The sequence below is a fragment of the Narcine bancroftii genome, chromosome 1 (genome assembly GCF_036971445.1).
Source record: "Narcine bancroftii isolate sNarBan1 chromosome 1, sNarBan1.hap1, whole genome shotgun sequence".
In the NCBI taxonomy this organism is placed as follows: domain Eukaryota; kingdom Metazoa; phylum Chordata; class Chondrichthyes; order Torpediniformes; family Narcinidae; genus Narcine; species Narcine bancroftii.
Window position 1 is genome coordinate 278114843 of NC_091469.1, and position 19268 is coordinate 278134110.

The 19268-nt window shown below is 40.9% G+C and overlaps 2 protein-coding genes across 6 annotated transcripts in view; one reads left to right on the top strand and one right to left on the bottom strand.

The window, feature by feature from the left end:
• Positions 1–1834: 1834 nt before the first annotated feature.
• Positions 1835–19268, bottom strand: part of akip1 (A kinase (PRKA) interacting protein 1) — a 70285-nt gene continuing 52851 nt past the window's right edge. The window contains exons 2-6 of one of the 5 annotated variants that reach the window (XM_069900557.1): positions 18695–18847; positions 5898–6088; positions 4084–4164; positions 2977–3090; positions 1835–2173 (exon numbers count right to left, since the gene is read on the bottom strand). In XM_069900557.1, coding sequence (XP_069756658.1) covers positions 2030–2173; positions 2977–3090; positions 4084–4164; positions 5898–6044 — 486 coding nt within the window. In that variant the 5' untranslated portion in view covers positions 6045–6088; positions 18695–18847 and the 3' untranslated portion in view covers positions 1835–2029. Of the gene's footprint in view, positions 2174–2976; positions 3091–4083; positions 4165–5897; positions 6089–14519; positions 14621–16977; positions 17106–18694; positions 18859–19268 lie in introns of those variants that run through there. The other 4 variants (XM_069900565.1, XM_069900573.1, XM_069900548.1 and 1 more) reach the window with 4 other exon arrangements.
• Positions 16921–19268, top strand: part of dennd2b (DENN domain containing 2B) — a 354119-nt gene continuing 351771 nt past the window's right edge. The window contains exon 1 of the mRNA XM_069900472.1: positions 16921–17203. The gene's annotated coding sequence lies outside the window, so the exon portion shown is untranslated. The remainder of the gene's footprint in view (positions 17204–19268) is intronic.

Here is a 19268-nt window from a genome sequence, read left to right on the forward strand (position 1 = left end):
CTGACCTTAGACTTCATTAATATCTGTACATGATATTCTTTCTTTGTTGCATCAGTGCAGTAGGCAATGGTACCAGGAATTATTTTTTTTTCATCTGTCATTTTTTCTGTCAAATTTTACTTCCTATTTTAGCTGCCAGGATAACCTGTATTGTGACAAACCATAGGTAGCTGGGGGGAGGGGGGGGTTGGTGGGGGAGAAGAGGAGGAACTTGTGGAGGTTGTGTGCGCTGATTGCAAAACCTGTGTACACGTGCACAGCTGTGGTTCCAGTACTTTTTTGTGCTCTCGGTCCCCCTAATGCAGTGGTCCTCAACTTTTTTCTTTCCATTCATACCACTTTAAATAATCCCTATGCCAGAGGTGCTCAATGATTAGTAAGGAATTGCTTAAGGTGGTACGTGGATAGAAAGAAAAAGTTTGAAAACCAGTGTTTTAATTGTACCTAACTGACTCATTACGTGCACTGTTTCATAACTCCGAAGGAAATAGGCCAATGACCATTTTTCTCAAGCAAAATATTTCAGTAACAATTAGGTCTCGAGCAGTGGTTCTCAACCCTCCCTTCCTACTCACATAACCACTTTATTTTGAAGTAGGGTAAAGGAGTCACCACAGTTTTCCAAATCAGCATGCATCCCAAAGAGGCCATTACTAGGATGATCATCTATTCACTATCACATCATTGTTTGGGAGCTTCCATGTTTCTTACATAATAACTGTGACTGCTATTTGAAATTATATCATTGGTTATAAAATTGGGATGTTCTGAAAGGAAAAAGGAAAATTTAGCTGGAAAACTGAACCAGCACACGAAATACAGGAGAAACATAGCTAGTCAGGCAGCATACATAGAAGGCAATGTTTTGGGCTGGGAAGGTAATGCTTTGGGCTGGGAAGGTGTCAAGTTTCTCTTTTCCCTCACTTCCTGGAATAGGTCTCATTAAAGGTTAAGAGTTTACACTTGGCTTCTTTTGTCCACAGCCAAGCCAATGAGATGAATCCTATTTTTCATTTGCTGCATTGAGAGTTTAACACAGCATGTAAATGTAAAATAAATGCTCAACTTCTCTTAAATAGTGAGTTCTAGAACTCCATTTAAAAAAAAAAGTCAGGAGGAACATTTTCTCAGGTTCCATCAACTCATTCTACCTTGGTTCTATTTTCCACCCTGACGTTCAATCTAACTCAGCAGTCTGTGTTTTAATATTAGTTAAATCTTCCCCTGCCTTGGTTTTGCTCTTTTAAATTAACCCATGCAACAAGCCCTCAGCCATTCTCTTTAAATAGACTACACTGCTCATCTCTGTTCTTCAAACTCTTCTTATTTAAAGAGCTTAAAGGCCATCTCTTTGATCAAGCTTTGGGTTATGCTTTGTAATCTGAATCTTCGACCTCCTGTTTGTGATCCACCTGGGGACATTTTTTTCTTCATAAAGAAGATATTTTATGGGCCTGCAATGCTGCTCTGTAAAAATCAATAATCCTATTTGAAAATACACAAATTAAGATTTAAAAAAATGCATTTTTTATCGTAACCTGCAATATTAAACTTTTAATTATTCAAAATTTAATGTAGCAACATTAAAATTCCTGCAATGGTCAGTGCCATTTCCTTCAGAAGAGAAATTTTAAAAATCCATGAATCATTTATTTCAAAAATTTCCAAACTAAATTTAATTGTTTATTATATGTTCTGATGTTGAATTTAGTCACCTATTTTATTAAAACAAATGAGAAGTTAATCCAATGAATGTTAACACAGTATCTGTACTCATGCTCAATAAAAATTGTCACAACCAATGAATGATACAAAAGATGTGATTCAATTATACTTTGTTTTAAAATTTTTCATGAAGCACTTCATGAAATAGTCACTTTATTATTTTTAAAGTGCTCACTAAGAAACCAGCCTTTTAATAAAACACATCAAATAACCATTGCATTAATACTGAAAAATTCAAGCTCCTCCTGAAATAAAACCCCAAGGCTATGATATTCTCCCAAAGTAATACTGTACTCCTTGTGGCTCATACGTTAAAAATGAGATCTATAGTCTGATCTGGTCCCAAATGTATGACATGAGTCTGCTCTCTGAGAGATGATCTTGATTTTCCTGTCACTGCATAAGAACCTGGGGCCACTTGGATATGCACCTTGTCAGTAGATTTAATCTGTTAGAAAAATGCAAAAAATCATGTTAAATTGGTTTGTATTAAAACAAAACATACCTTTTGCCAAAGATGCATTTGATACTCATTTTGCCAGATCATCTGCTTTCCCAGGATAACCTGCCATCTTGGATGCAAGCCTACCTGTCCTGCAGGCGTAGCTCTGACTGAGAGCCCAGAAGTCTTGTAGAGGAAACTTCAAAAAGGTGTTCGGTTCCTTCCTTGCAAACACCTGCAGGCCTATTTTTTTTTCACGATTTAAGACATGGCAAGCAACACTTTAGTGCCTCTTGAAAGATTTTTGCACTTCCTTATCACTACTTGGAGGTTTAGGAAGTTGCTTATCACGAGGCACCAAAACTGTGCAGCCAAGATTCTGGGCCTATGTGCTTGACTAAATACAGGCCAGAGGAATTAAAATATACACTTGGATCTAGTTTTTGTCAAACAACAAATTGAATTTTTGGACATTTGAAATAAAAATGGTTACCACTTGTTCAACTAGTCTAAAATCCAAAAGTCAAATGTGAGACAGAACACCAGATCACTTTGAAATGGACAGCCAAAGTAATATTTTTGACAGAACATGTAACAGAATTTCAAAATTGAAATGCAAATTTCCCTTCTCTTTGTTGTAATATCTGACCTGTATATTTTCAACAAATTCAATTTCTTTCTCATTTCCAACAATTCTATTTGTTGTTTTAAACTTTGTTCCATCAACTGCACTGTGGGTTCACTTTGAAGCTTCACAAGCCATTGTTATTTCTCTTCGTTCCAAATTTAAATATAGGTAGCACACTTACTGGAGCTTTACAGCTTGGTGAATTCTTGTGATATTTCAGATCTGCATGATAGCGTTGGATATGATTTTCTTCTATTTCTTCTCTTTTGCATATTGGTACAGTCTTATAGTAATGCTGCAAGTTAAATATTATAGGATTATTATAATAGTTTAATTGCATTCAGACTTCGCTTGCATTCATTACTCCCAGAAACAGGTAATTAATTCAATTATTAATATGACGGGTGTGATAGTACAGATTCTATCACCAACGTGTATATGTACAGATGGTAGTGTAGGATGACTGTGATTGGCTGAGAGCGTAGCCACACCTACTGGCAGGTCTTAAAGGATTGCTCCTAGCCAGACCAGGTCATTCTGGACTGGTCGACCTACTTGTGATATGCTCCAGTCTTTTAGTTAATCAAAGCCTTGGTTTGGATCAACAAGTCTTTGGTTCTTTCGATGCGCATTAACAACAGGGTAAGTCAGGTGCTGGTAATTTGGAGGATCTTCTCATTAATTGACATAATTGAAATTAAGCATCTCAGTAAAATACACTGCCTTTAACATGAAGAAGAGGGTAATTTTATAATTTCTTAATGGCACTCCAGTTACTTCCATGTTTGAAACATGCCCAAATTATCCTAACTTATAAATGCTGATTAGTCAACCCTTGATATTAACATTTTTGGTTTCCCAAATGCTTCCCATCTTCTTGAATCAGTTTATCGGGTTGGCAGTATATTTTACACTTCAAATTCTTTGCAGATTCTAGGTGCAGATCCTTATTTTTCTAAAAATGGGACTTTTTGTTTTCAATTTGACCTACCTTTCATCCTACTGCTTCAAAATAAATCTGTGTTTGCCCTCTATCCAACACTAACCAAATGTTTTCACAAGTTCAGTTTCATTTTTCTAGCTGTTACACATATTCAAGTGCTTCACAAATGATATGGCCTTTGTAATTCATGTGCATTGGTCAGTATTTTAATTCTATTAAACTAATGAACTTGTTAACTAAATTGATGACTAATTATACTCTTCAAGTTTTTTTTACAGACTGACCTGTATATTCCTCCAAGTAGTTTAAATGCAGCGAAGAAAAATGAAAATCATTAATGCTTACCCGACACCGCCTTGTGCTACAAGCCATACAATGCAGAAGGGAAGCAAAGGCTTCGTTGATGTCAGGGAATTCTGTTTCACCCTGACAGAGACATAAGCAGAAGCACAATGGGTTACACCTGGTCACTCCACAGAGATCCTGACATATTTTCCAAAGATTATTAGCCTTTTTGTTCCTGCCACTGTCTCATTTCATATTTATCAATTGAAAGTAATATGGCAATTACAAACCCATTTTGCATTAAAAAAAATTTGGACATATTATTCCTCTGGAATTATCACCTTTTAAATTTCAGTATCTTCTGTAAATTTTGAAATTATCTTTCTGATTCCTTGGTCTAACTTGTTTATATATTCATGAACAATAGCATCCATTTGGAGCATCATTTAATCTGTAAAACTAACTTTAATGCATATTATCCTTTCCAGTTGGTTAAGAATACACAATAAAATACTCTTTACATGGTAAGATATTTAAATAAGTTTAAATGAAGATGGCTGGGACACAAGACCTGATAGGTTTGAGAGAGCGAGTGGGTGTCTGAAGCAGAGTCTTCATTTGAAGACTAATTAGCTTCCAATGGTGATGAACTCTTAGGATTTTGCTCAAAGTTTGTGGGCCCCATTCCCTGGGAAGGAGTCAAGTTTAGTTGGTTTGTTCTGTACTTTTACTGACTTTAAAAAAAAAAAATATTTTAAGATTTCAGTTGGCGCCCCCCCCCCCCCCCCCACCACCAAATGAGCTGTGGCCCCTATGGGGGGAAAGGGGGATGTATGGCCTCCATTGAGAATGGCTGGACTACATTAATGGTTGACACAATTAAAAGGTAAGAAAACAATGTGCACACACAGTAATGATATGGATTGTACATAGTCATTGGCTGGTCAAGGCACAGGCTGGCCCGCCCCCTGATGACATTCTCCCTTGTGGTCTAGGCCATAAAGGTCAAGCCACCTCTCCCTTCCCTGGCTTGGATTCGGGCCAGCTCAAGTCTTCACAATAAAGCCTATTGTTCCCCTCAGTCTTTGTGGCTATTGGGGCAACTGGTAGGGTCCATCACACACAAATTAGGATTAGTATCCACATGATGCATATACATCAACAAATAATTTTGGGTGATTGATTATTAAAAATAACAAGAATTTTATTGATATAGTTTTCCACATCACATTCTACAATTGCAGTAGAATTTGATGGAAAATAAAAGACATGACATTCCTACATTAGTATTTTCATTGATTATTGTCTAAGAAGTTAACAAATATGTTGTATTATAGAATTTCTTTTACACTAAATAAAGCACTTTTTAGGAAACAAAGCAATTTTATTTGCACTAAAATTACTACGGTTCCTCACGCCCCATCTTGTCATTTCACCTTATCACTATGTTTTGTGATGAAGCTATTTTTCATATTCTATCCCACAGTCAGTTTGTTTGCATTCATTATCTGTTTACAGTTCTTTTGATTGTTTACATGTTCATGCTGTGCTCAGTTAATTTTTGCACTACCACTTGGTGGTAATTCTGCTGTGCCCGCAGGCAAAAGGAATCAGAGTGGTATGTGATGTCATGTATGTACTGACAATAAATCTGAAATCTAAAAAAGATGTTAAAGATGCTGCTACACTGATCTGCCTGCTGAACTCAAAGTTAAAAGTTTATCCCATCACTTTTACTCCTGCTGTTGGAAATGGCACACACATATTCTCTAATTTCAATTTTTCTGTTCATTACATTTTTCGTGAAATGCCAAGATCTCATCACTTGCTGCCAAAGAATTTGTTCTTGGGCTTGCTTCAATCAGCATTTCTACCTTCTCCTTCTGAATGGATGATTCCTCTATTCCCCTTGATCCATCAGTTGACCTCTGAACTCTCCTTTGAGCACGATGGAGAACTTCCTGCCCAAGCTGCGATGATCGCCTTAAAGCACTTTGAAGTTTGCAAGTGTCATATTCCATGGTGATGTAATCCCGAGGGAAGGAGGAAAGGCTTCAAATGGATTCTGCCAAGCAAAAAAAAATTAACTACTTTCACAACACTCTTTGCTTTGACAAATCATTCGCCACAATACTTTAATAAATATATACCATATCCTTTATCATTTCTTGTAGAATTGTGGATTGATTATAATGTAATGACTGAGGAAATTATATGTAGCAGAGATAAGAAACAGAAGTGGAAGCAGAACATTAGACCACCTGTTGCTGCTCCTCCACACAAGTTCATGGTTAACTCTTTACCCTAAAGTCACTTTATCCAAAAATCTGTGCGCCTTGAATGTACCACAGGGTGGATTTTTAAAAAAATCATGATTCCATGGATAAAGACATATCTTTTCATCTCCATTTCCTCATTTAAGACTGAGATTTGATACCCCAGGCAAGGAAAAGCACCAGCTCAACACCAACCCCCATTGGAAGAATGAGTATAGCTCAAGAAGATCATTTCTCATTCTTCCAAACACAAGAGTATAGGCTCAAACTGCAATGTTTCATGTACGACACAGAATCAACCTGATGAACTTTCACTACACGACCTCCACCACAAGAGCACCCTTTGTTTGGCGAGGAGACCATATTCCAAAGTCAGTCTCACCAGGCCCTGTGTAATTTTAGCTGAATGTGTCTACTCTTCAACTCAATCTTTCTTCATCTAAAATATTCTGCCTAACAGAATACTTTCAAAGTACAACCTACTTGTTTCTTTTAACCCTGTAACCTGTATCACGAACCCGAGAAATTTTTGAGACCACTTCTCCAATTTGTCGATAAATGTATGACACTTTTGAAAGACTGCAACAAAAAAAATCTGAAGACAGAACATAAAGGATTGTACACCTCCAGTTTTCCCTTTTGAAGTCAACAATCTTGGTTTTGGTGACATTGAGTGTGAGGTTGATACTGGTGCGCCATTCAGCCAAGTTTTCAATCTCTCTCCTGTATGCTGACTCATTTCCCCTTTTTATACAACCCACTATACAAAAATGTAATTTACACAGGGTCAACATCATTGTGGGGGGGGGGGGGGCATTCGCAGGCTATACCCCCTAACCCCCAAAATAAATTATTGTGCCCCTCCGCTGCCCAATCTCGGTTTCTGCCGCTGCCGCCCCCCCCCTCCCCAGTCCAACACTGCAGACGCCATCTCCACGTCCCGGTTCGCCACTGCCGCCGCCACACCCCCTCCCCTGGTTCAACACAGCATAAAAATCAGAGCTCGTCCCATGGTTGCCCTAATGCCCCTCGATTCCAACACCAACACTGAATTACAGGAGAAAATATGTCGTTTGTCATTTCCAAGAACAGGAGTAAAAGTGATGGGATAAATGTTATGTTTTAATTCTGAATTTAATAGTACCAGATGAATGTAGCAGTAAAAACACAAAATGCTGGAGAAACTCAGCAGGTCAAAGGGAAAGAATCAGAAATGACTTTTCTGGCTTGAGCCCTTCATCAAAGTATGAGAAAATGCTGGCAAGCATCCAAACCAAAGAGTGGGGGATGGGGAGGGGAGAGTGGGGTGACAAAAGTGGGAAATGATAGGTGGAGAAGGGAAAGGACAGCAGCAGAGGAGGAGGAGGGATGGCTAGGTGAGTGGAAGCCCTGGAAAGACAGGAAAGGGGGAGGGGAAAGAAAAGGAGAACAGGTTTAGTGGAAAGTAGTAAAGTCAATGTTAATGCCATCAGGCTGGAGAGTGCCCAGGTGGAAAGTAAGGTGTTGTTCCTCCAATTTGCGGGTTGTCTGGATGAGAGTGTACACAAAGCCATGGACAGACATGTGAGTATGGGAGTGTGACTCGGAATAGAAGTGGTTGACCACTGGGAAGATGCTGTTGTTGCGAACGGTGAGGAGGTGCAAAGCGATCTCCCCAATCTGCGACCAGTCTCTCCTATGTAGAGAGTGCCACAAAAGGAAGTATTGCTTCACTTGAAAGGCCTGTTTCGGCCCCGAACAGGGGTGAGGGTGGTGGTGTGGGCATGTGTTGCACCTCTTGCGGGCACAGGGAAAAGTGCAATGGGTGGGGAGGGATGAGTGCATGAGGGAATCACAGAGGGAGCGGTCCCTTCGGAAAGGCGAGAGGGAAGAAGGAAAAATATATCTGATGGTGGGATCCTGTAGTAAGTGCTGGAAATTCTGGTGGATAATGTGTTGGCTGCAAAGCCTGGTGGGGTGGTAGGTGAGGATGAGGGGGATTCTATGTTTGTTGCGTCTGTGGGCAGAGGAGGCCAGGGCAGATGAGTGGGAAATGGAGGCAATGCAGGTGAGGGCTGAGCCAATAGTGGTGGAGAGGAAGCCACTTTTATGGAAGAAGGCAGACATTTTGGAAGATCTGGAATGGAGAACCTCATCTTGGGAACAGATGCAGTGAAGATGGAGAAATTGAGAGAAGGGGATGGAATCCTTGCAGGGGGTGAGAAGTGCTGTCCAGGTAGTTGTGGGAGTTGGAGGGTTTGTTGTATTTGCCAATGGAAAGCTTGTCTCCTAATATGGAGGCAGAGAGATCCAAGAAGGGTAGTGTCATGATAATGAATATGTATGAGATATACCGGAAGTCACGTGGTATGAGAGGGAGATAAGAACAAAAGCAGGAGAACAAAGGAAACGGGAAAATAAAGCCACTGAGAAGTTTACCTGATAAAACTTGTGTTTAATGTTTTATTAACTTCACATTTCGGGCCACAAATGTGACATTGGCGACGAGGATGGGATAAGCTTGAAGAAAATTAAAGACTAAACAAGATTACAGAGGATTACAGACAACTTCAAGGTGATAAGAATTTTCTCTTTGACTCAGTACATTTGGGGCTGGAATATTTCCTCATGGCTGGTGCAAATGGTGACTTTCTAACACATAGTGGAATTGCTCATTTTGACCCGACTGGTGATGCAAGCACTCTAAGTGTGAAGTGGAAGGCATGGCTGGAAGAATTTGAATCCTACGCCGAAAGTCGTGGCCTATTTCTAGATACCGGTACAGTTGAACAAAAAGCGCAGAGAAGGGCGTTACTTCTTTTCATTGCGGGACCTGCAGTTCGGGAAACATTTAAAACACTTTTGAACACAGGAAGAAAGGATGAGTACCAGAAAGCGGTAGATGCATTAAATGCACACTATGTAATGACACCGAATGCTACATTTCAACGCCATTTGTTTCGGAGAACGAGACAAGAAGATGGCCAGACAATTGCTCAGTACGTGACGAGACTACGCCAGCTAGCTGTTGGATGCAATTACATACCAGCTGATTTGGACAACCAATTATTGGATCAAGTCGTACAGCACTGCAGATCAGATAAACTCAGAAGACGTCTACTGGAAAGAGGGAGTGAGTTGGAACTCACCGATGCTTTAACCATTGCTGCTGCATTAGAGGCTGTTGAAGGGCAATTTCATACCATGACCCTGAAAGACAACTCAAGCCAGCAAATTAAGAGGCTCTCACATCGCCATAACCAGCCAAGATATACGTCGACACAGGACGTGGAGTGTTATCGATGTGGAAACCGAGGTCACTTTGGAAAAGACCCATATTGCCCGGCCAAAAGCAAAGTTTGCAGAAAGTGTGGAGGTAAGGACCACTTTGCAAAGAAGTGCAAAAGCAAGTCTAATGCAGACCAGAAGAAGAAGAGTGCAACTTCCAAAGGCAAAGCCTGGGGGAAAGGAAAGTATCCTGGAAAGAAAGATACCATTCGCCAGATAGACGGTGACGATGATGATACCCAGGAGAAACAGAGTTGTTACCAATTCACGTTGAATGAAGTACATCATGAGAAGGTCCCAGTGATCATTGGTGGAGTGACAGTGCAGGTCATTGTAGACTCAGGCAGTGACAGTAATGTGATTGATCGACATTTATGGGAGAAGTTGAAAAGGAAAAAGATCATCTGTACCTCAAAGAAGTGTTCCAAGAAACTGTATCCATACACAGCAACTAAGCCATTGCAGACCATTGGATGTTTTACTGCAACTGTTGAAGCTGGAGATAAGTACACCGAAGCAGAGTTTATGGTCATAGAAGAGAGGGGAGAACCATTGCTGAGTAGAAGCACAGCGCAAGACCTGGCAATACTTCATATTGGAGCTTGTGTCAATTCAATTCAGTCATACGAGGATATGAAGCATGAATTCCCCGCAGTCTTCCAAGGAGTAGGAAAGCTGAAAGGTCGACAATTGAAGCTAGCGGTAGATGAAACAGTCAAACCCAAGGCACAACCAATGCGCCGAACTCCGTTTGGACTTCGTGGGAAAGTCGAAGCCAAAATTAAAGAATTGATCGAACAAGACATTATTGAACCTGTGGAACATTCGACGCAATGGGTCAGCCCAGTAGTGATTGTGCCCAAACCAAAGGGTGACATAAGACTATGTGTTGACATGAGAATGGCCAATGAAGCTATAATTAGAGAACAACACCCTATACCAACAGTGGAGGAAATACTTCAAGAACTAACTACCAGCAAGGTATTCTCAAAAATTGATCTGAAATGGGGCTATCATCAATTAGAGCTGGATCCAGGTTCCCGAGGTGTGACAACATTTGTGACTCACAGTGGATTGTATCGTTACAAGAGACTATCATTTGGAATTAATGCAGCTTCGGAGATCTACCAGTATGAAATCCATCGAGTGATTTAAGGCATTCCTGGAGTTGCCAACATTTCTGATGACATCATAGTCCATGCACCAACGAAGGAAGAGCATGACAAACGGTTGAGGCGTGTACTATATTGACTACAGGAGGCAGGCCTTACCGTGAATGGAAACAAGTGCCAGTTCGGTGTGTCAGAAATTGACTTCATGGGACACAGACTTACACGGAAAGGACTAAACCCTGCAGAGGCCAAGGTGAAAGCTATTGCAGAGGCACGTGCACCTCAGAACGCAACAGAGGTGAGAAGGTTCCTGGGATTGGTCAATTTTTGTGCAAAGTTCATTCCTAATTTCGCTACAGTGGCAGAACCACTAAGGAAACTAACCAGGAAAAGTGTACCATTTCATTTTGGATCTGAGCAGCAGAAAGCGTTCACAGCGCTGAAGCAAAGCCTGACAGATGCAAAAACTCTTGGATATTACGATCCGGCGGCATCAACCAAAGTCATAGCGGATGCCAGCCCGGTTGGTTTAGGAGCTGTGTTGGTCCAGATGCATGATGGAGGACCAAGAATCATTGCCTATGCCAGCAGATCATTATCAGATGTGGAAAGAAGATACTCTCAGACAGAGAAAGAAGCACTTGGACTTGTATGGGCCTGTGAGAGGTTCCATGCATATTTATACGGCATTGAATTTGAACTCATCACAGATCATAAGCCATTAGAGGTGATCTATGCACCTAGATCCAAACCATGTGCCAGAATAGAGAGATGGGTACTCAGACTACAACCCTACAAATATAAAGTAATCCACATTGCAGGAAAAGCAAACATTGCTGATCCGCTGTCCAGATTGGTGAAGGTTGGTGGTCCACAATCCAAGTCAGAATTGGGAACAGAAATAGAGAGCTTTGTATGCTTCGTAGCTATTCAGGCGACACCGAAAGCTGTGACTACGAAGGAAGTCGAGAGAGAATCCAAACATGATCCAGAACTCATGGAAGTAAGAGAATGCATACAGAGTGGACAATGGGACAAGTGTACTCACAAGGCTTACATTCCCATTAGAGACGAACTTTGTTGCATCGGACAGTGTGTATTGAGAGGTTGCAGATTGGTGATACCGCAAAGATTGAGACCGAAGATCGTATCCTTAGCGCATGAAGGACACCTAGGTATTGTTGGTACCAAGCAAAACCTCAGGACCAAGGTATGGTGGCCAGGTTGTGATAAAGACGCAGAGAAATTTGTTAAAACTTGTCACGGATGTCAAATCACAAGTAGGAGTAATCCGCCAGAACTGATCCGGAGTACGCAACTCCCGACAGGACCATGGATCGACGTAGCTGTTGATTTTCTTGGACCTTTACTGACGGGTGAATCAATTATGGTAGTGATAGATGACTACAGCAGATACTATGAGTACGTGGTGTTGAAGTCCACAACCACTGAAAAAACAATACAAGCGTTATCAGAGATATTCGCAAGATATGGATTACCTGTTACATTATACTCTGACAATGGTCCACAATTCATTTCAGAGACATTTGCGGAATACATGAGGACCACAGGTATCCACCATCATAAAGTAACTCCGAAATGGCCACAAGCCAACGGAGAAGTAGAGAGACAAAATCAATCCATTGAAAAACGATTGAGGATTGCACACGCAGAAGGACAAAATTGGCGAGAAGCATTGCTATCTTATGTGGCTGTCTATCGAGCAACGCCTCATGCAACCACTGGAAAAAGTCCTGCAAAAGCATTTTTGGGAGAAAAATCCGCACAAAAATGCCAGAAATAAAGGAAATCCGAGACGACCAGGAGATGAGGGACCACGATGCTGAAAAGAAAGGTGCAGCAAAGCTGTACACACATTCGAAACGTGGAGCCAAGTACTCAGACATCATGCCAGGAGATAATGTTCTAGTGAGGCATGAAACTGGTGGTAAGCTAGACACACCTTATTACCATCAACCCTATACTGTCGTATCCAGAAGTGGCAGTATGGTGACAGTCAAGTCTCCGACTGGAGTCCTGTATAAGAGAAATGTATCAGGTGTAAAAAGGTACCAGTCCAGAGATACATCGAGCGAAGGGGTTGAAAGGCCAATATGAGATGCTGAAACTGAGAGACCTGATGATGTTCCAGAGGCAGTTACCAGCACTCCTGATGAAGTGACTAGAGCGGCAGAAACACCCGAAGCCGTGGTGAGCAGTATTGCCGACGCTGAGAGTGAACGACCGAGAAGCGACGACAATATTGCAGGCAGGCCGAAACGAAACCGGAAAGTGCCCAAACGATACGAAGACTTTGTGCCATAGTTTTAATAAGAACTTTGGGACAGTATTTTAATCTTATATCATAAAGTGCATGTATGAGTGTTGTAGGAAGTAAATTTTATGTAGTTGAGTTATAGTATTACCATTAGTTATGATGTTTGTATGTTTCCGAGGGATATTGGTAAGTGAAGGTAAAGTTTATTTCTGATTAAAGGAGGGATGTCATGATAATGAATATGTATGAGATATACCGGAAGTCACGTGGTATGAGAGAGAGATAAGAACACAAGCAGGAGAACAAAGGAAACGGGAAAATAAAGCCACTGAGAAGTTTACCTGATAAAACTTGTGTTTAATGTTTTATTAACTTCACATTTCAGGCCACAAATGTGACAGGTAGGTGGGGGGGGGGGGGGGTGGGGGAGTGTTGTCAGAAATAGACCAGGTGAGTATGAGATCAGGGTAGAGGTTGGCTGCCAAGTGGATGAAGTTGACAAGCTCATTGAGGTTGCATGAGGCAGCCCCGATGTAGTCGTGGATATACCGGAGGAAGAGTTGAGGGGTCTTGCTTGTATAGACTTGCAGTGTGGATTTCTCCACAAAGGTGCAGCAGTATCTTCAAAATCTTGGGATAGAATTTGAAAAATAACATAATCACAAAATAGTGATAAGGTGAATGGACGAGATGGAATAGTATCGCCAGTGAACAAGTAGGCACTGTTGTTGTCATACTGAGCCACACGGTCATAGGTGTAAAGTGGTTAAGAACACGGCCTTGTGGTGGTTCAGTACTGATGAAGGGGATGTTCTTACAAATCCTCACTGATGGTGGTGTGGAGGTGAGGAAGTTTCGGATCCAATTACACAGTGGATGAGTCCCAGATCTTGGAGCTTGCTGATCAATTTTGAGCGGATCGTGCTGAACTAGGGCATAAAGAACAACCTGATGTATGCATCCTTGCTGTCCAGGTGTTCCAGGGCTTTGTGTGGAGCCAGTGAGATGGCATCCGTCGTAAAGCTGTTGCTATGATAGGTGAATTGGATCTGATCCATGTCGCTGCTCTGACAGGAGCTGATCTGCCTTTGTATCTAAAAGATCCTTTGTGGATGTGCAGTCTTATTTAAGTACATTTAAAATCAAGCTGTGGGGATTACAACACGAACTTGACCAGGCATGTGATCACAGCTGAAATGAACGTTAATAAAACCATCTTCAACCTCACAGCTGCAGGCAGCTGAACGGTATAACTGGATACATCCACTTAAATTAACATTTATATGAAATAACAAATAAACTTCACTGACAACTGTTAGGTAGTAGGCGACATTAACTGGCTGGCTGACAATTTTTTATTGAATGCGGTTGTTTATATTATTTTTAAGATAGGCAAGGACCTCTTCATTCTGGAGCAGACCTCTTGAACATCCCCAGGAAACACAGCACCCGCGACACCGCTGCACAACTTCTGCAACAATGTAACATTCCCCAACTTTGCCACATGTCATTCCCATTCACAAGGTACCAATGAAGTACAGAAAGTGCACCGATAACGCCTACCTCGCCACAACCTGGCATTGCAACCCCACTCCGTCAGGAACAGACCTTCCTGCCCACCGTGTCAATCAAAATGACATTTCCCGAAGTGCAGCAGAAATCAACCAGGCGCAAACTCGAAGTGACGTGACGGCAGTCATGAGCGCATGCGCGGTCGTTCATGCCTGCCTGGCATAGCTGCTTGTCTTGAAGTCTCCAGATTTTAAAGGTTAATTTCTCAAAAAGGGCAGGAAACAAAACTACTCTCTGTCTCATTTCTTTTTTTAGTCTTACAGATGAGGTAAAGAATATGTACCCCACCCAATTAGTTATTGTCCAGTCAGGTAAGCAGGTAGTTGTTGAGTGAAGTTGCATGGTGGGAGAAGGTGTGGGCAGGAGTCATGTGAAAGCATTCAATTCGTCAAGATTCTTAACTTGCACCGTAAAATAATTAATTTCCATAAAATATCATCTTTAAGATTTGGATATTCTGTTAAAGTGACAGCTTTTTAAAAGTCCTTTGGACTTATTTGAGAGAGTGGCTATGTTAGCTAAGGATAGCAGGCTTCATATACTTTTAAACTTTTTTTGGGCTTATTGCATGGTCAAAAAGTTTCAGCGTTAAAGGTTCCTGTTTCATTGGCAAATACCGCTGTTATTTTGTATTGGTAACGTGGAACAATAAGGAAACGGGTAAATTATTTAATCGTTATAGGAGCAGGTGATTGTAGATTTTCTGACAAGATGTTGGGATTCATGCACATTCATGTAGAATAGGGAGAAGATCTTGCCCTTTTAATATTAAATCCTTTCATTTATGTGATGTCACGTCTGTACTCTGACAATAAATCTGAAATTGCATTTAATCTGCGGTAAGGCAGAAATAGCCAGCTGCCCCTCACAATCAGAGTCCAGCGATTCGGCTCCAGCACTCACGCAGCCAGAGACTTGTCCAAACCATGGGAAACCCGAGCTGCAGACCCGAACCTCCGACTCGAGATCTTCTGGCTAATTATCGTCCAAAGTATTGATGGCCAGCATTGTGAAGGAAGTTGATGTCAACAGTGTTGGGACATAGCACTTATTCACCAATAGTGCATGCCACATTTCCCCAAACACACTTGGTTCAGTTTCATCCAAATTCGGGACAAGAACTGAACCCCTCAGATCTCTCTGCCTCCAAATTAGGAGACAAGCTTTCCATTGGCAAATACAACAAACCCTCCAACTCCCACAACTACCTGGACAGCACTTCTCACCCCCCTGAAATTGACTTTTTTTTGGTTTCAAAGATCTTCAGTAAAACAAAGTGATGGGAATGAAGAGGGAAAATTCTCCACTGACGGGGTGTGGCAATGCACAAGAAAGGTGGACATGTCTGCTGACGGTCAGTCAAAGCAGCTTGAGGAGTCACTGCAATTCCTCAGGGCAGCGAACTCGGTGACAAGACGCACACCATCTTTTTTTCATTGTCAATGGGTCCAAAACTTGAATCCCCTCATCAGCACTGCGGAGTTCTTCCATCAGATAGACTGCAGCTGTGTTCATCGGAGCACTTAGAAAAAGGCAGTAATTGGCTCATTGGTCGCACCGGTGAAACGAATGAAAATAAGTACGTGAAAATTACAAACTCCACCGCGAGCTACCATGATCACGCAAAAGAACCCAAAGCTCAATGCCCAATCCATAAAAAAAATGAAGGGTAAATCAAAGCAAGAACTTCCGACACATAACGTCAGTATTCTACTTTAGCATCAACCATCCACAAGATGGGAAAAATTGTAAGGCACCTCAGTTAATCGGAGAAGCAGTTGGTTGAGAAAGTGATGGGGACCATTGGATTGGAGTCAGGTGGCAATGAGACTATTTGGCCGGCGAAACGCACTTGGATTGTGATTCTGCTTTGGTGTTGGGGGAGTCCGACCACTGGATGGCTCCCTCTCCACATGCTCCGGTAATGAGATAGATTTTTTTGCAATATCCCAGGTGAAGGTTATCGCGGTTGAAAGCAACCAATTTCAATGGTCGTGGCTGCTAAAAGCAGTGTTTTCGGTGATCCAATCGGAAAATAGACCTTTATATTGGCAGGCATAGGACTTTTTCGAGAAAGCCTGCTTCCTCAATTCAACATTACAGACTTCAAATCCAATCCATCACTGGAGAAGATCACAAGTTTACAAGCAGCTGATGTATTATTCCGATCAAGGCTTTCTTTGGTTACAAGGGGAACTAATATTATTAGTTTAATCGCTCAGAGTCTGGAACGATTCGGACACGTTCAACTTCTTTTAAAGGGATTGCAACAACATTATTAACACATCTCTCGCCTTAAGAGAGCGTGTTGTTCCCTGCGCTTTGTGTGTAACGAAATAATGAATACATCCGCCCAACCTCCGCTCCCTATATAAAAAAAACTGACTATTGTCTTCACGACTTTGACCTCACTGAGCGACAGGAATCGCTCTTCTTGATTATCACTCACATTGGGACGAGCTGTCCTCCTCGACATTGCCGCTTTCGACTTTACTCGTTTTGAAAATTCACATCAATAAACAGGAGCTCCATCATCATTTCCGGCGACTTTACCATTCTTTCCCGAAAAAAAAGCCCTCTGGAGCAGAATCGGCCAGAGGGGCTGCCTTCACAACAACCATCGGAAAAGTTATCCCTGCCAAAATTGGCAAGTTTTTCCAAAACTGAAATGCATGGTAAGAAGCAATGTCTACATTTTAACCTTTATAAAACTTCCCACGTGTGAACTGCAACTTTGTTGAATATGATTCTTTTAAATGGAATATTTCTGAAAAGTTTGGGTCTGTAGTTATTGGTTATGTTGTTAGTAAGTGTATTATCAAACTACATCTCTGATCGTATACATGGTTTTCAATTGCCATTGTGTGGATTTTGGAAATCAATGTCTGGTTTAAAAACTTTGATTTTGGTGTTTTAAAAATTTTAACAAAAGGAAAAAAATAAAAACAATGCATTCACTTTGAATGGAGCGAACAAGATTTCTGTGATGGCGAGTGTGTGTGTGACGGTATGTGTCTGAATATATGTTTTATGTGAGTTTTGTCTGATTGTGTCTCTGTGCAAGTGTTTTGGTTCCACTATGCGAGAATGTACAGGAGAGGCATTCACCTTGCTCTAAATGTGATCACTGAATTGATTGTTTTCAGACCCCGTGGGTAGGGATAGGTAATTTCTCCGCGTCAACTGGAAGATTGGATGTAATCTATACACCCTAGAGAGACCCTGCTTTCACGTGAAATATTTGGAGGAGCAGGTCTGTGTTGGTGGGGGATTTGTCAAATTTGATAAATCGGCTACAATTTATAAAATTCATTCGTTAGCTTTACGACAAGTGAACGTTGATGTCCCATAGCTGTTTATCAGAAACAAAAAAAAAGACTAATTTCTTTATTGCCTTATGGTATCAAGAATTTACTATGGGAACAATTTCGGGTTCTAAATGGCAACTGATCACTTTGATCAGATCACTCCATTTTTTTCCTGTATATAATCATACTGTATAATAGTTAAAGATGCCATCCAATACTGCATTGGGTAACAACTCCTGCTTTTTTTTCCTTAGTATTAAATTTGATTAAAATAATATATTAGCGAGATTATGTTGGACATAATAATCTTCCAAAGTGGATGTGACATTCCTTTTCAAATCCTAGAAAATTTATGAAACACCAAGTCTCTCCTTGGGTCAAAAAACTCTTCGATATAATCCTGCCTTTCAGCACTTGGTCTGTAAATCAATTCTTCAGGTTCACTTCCAAATGCTGTTTAATTGGATGAGGTGTTCTGCCTCTATCATCCATCCTTTCTGATAGTGAATCTCAGGCCTTTAAAAACATTTTAAAAATTTTCCCTCTGTTCTTAATTACTTTGCATTTGTGCTCCAGGTTTTAACCTCTCTGCTGAGGAAAATAAATCCTTCCTGTTTACTCTATATAAGCTCTTCATAAATTGTATAAATTGCATTGAAGTCTCCCCTCCATTCCGAAGAAAATATTGCTATCTTATTTTGCTTGTTTTAGAGCTACAATTTTCCAGACCTGGCGACAACATTAATTTCCTCTGCACCCACCCTCGTGCAATCTCATCTTTCCTGTAATGTTGTTACCAGAACTGGAAAGATTAATCAAGCAATAATACAACTAGTATAGTATAGTCCCAGCATTTACCTCCCTGCTATGTATGTCCTGTTATGTATCTTGATCCTTGGGGGAAAAAATCCTTTCTTCGTTCTTATTGACTTGTCTTGCTACCTTTGAATGAACAATTCTTCATCCACTTGGTCAATTTATCAACTGAAGAAATCGGGCCAAGAGTCACTTCTAATAAAAACACAATGCTGGAGAAGATCAACAGGTTAAACAATGCACTTTATATAGCAAAGATAAAGATACATAACCAATATTCTGGGTTGAGCCCTTCACCAAGGTATGGACAAAATGGTCCATACCATTTTTGGTCAATTCGAGAACCAATATATTTTTCAAATGTAGCTGTGTGATGATAAGTTGTTCAAAGGGTTCAAGAAGTAACAAGTTCTCAGCACGTGTTATTAGTAAACTATAGCCTTTATTTACATGCGGGTGAATTGACAACAGGGAACAGACTCAAATGGACAATAACACACAAATCATGAACATCTGACACTGATTAATCACTGATAATTGCAACTCCTGATTGTAATGCAAGGGTTAAACAAAGGATACTTGCTGCCCCTGGACAAGCAGGTACAGTACTACCAAT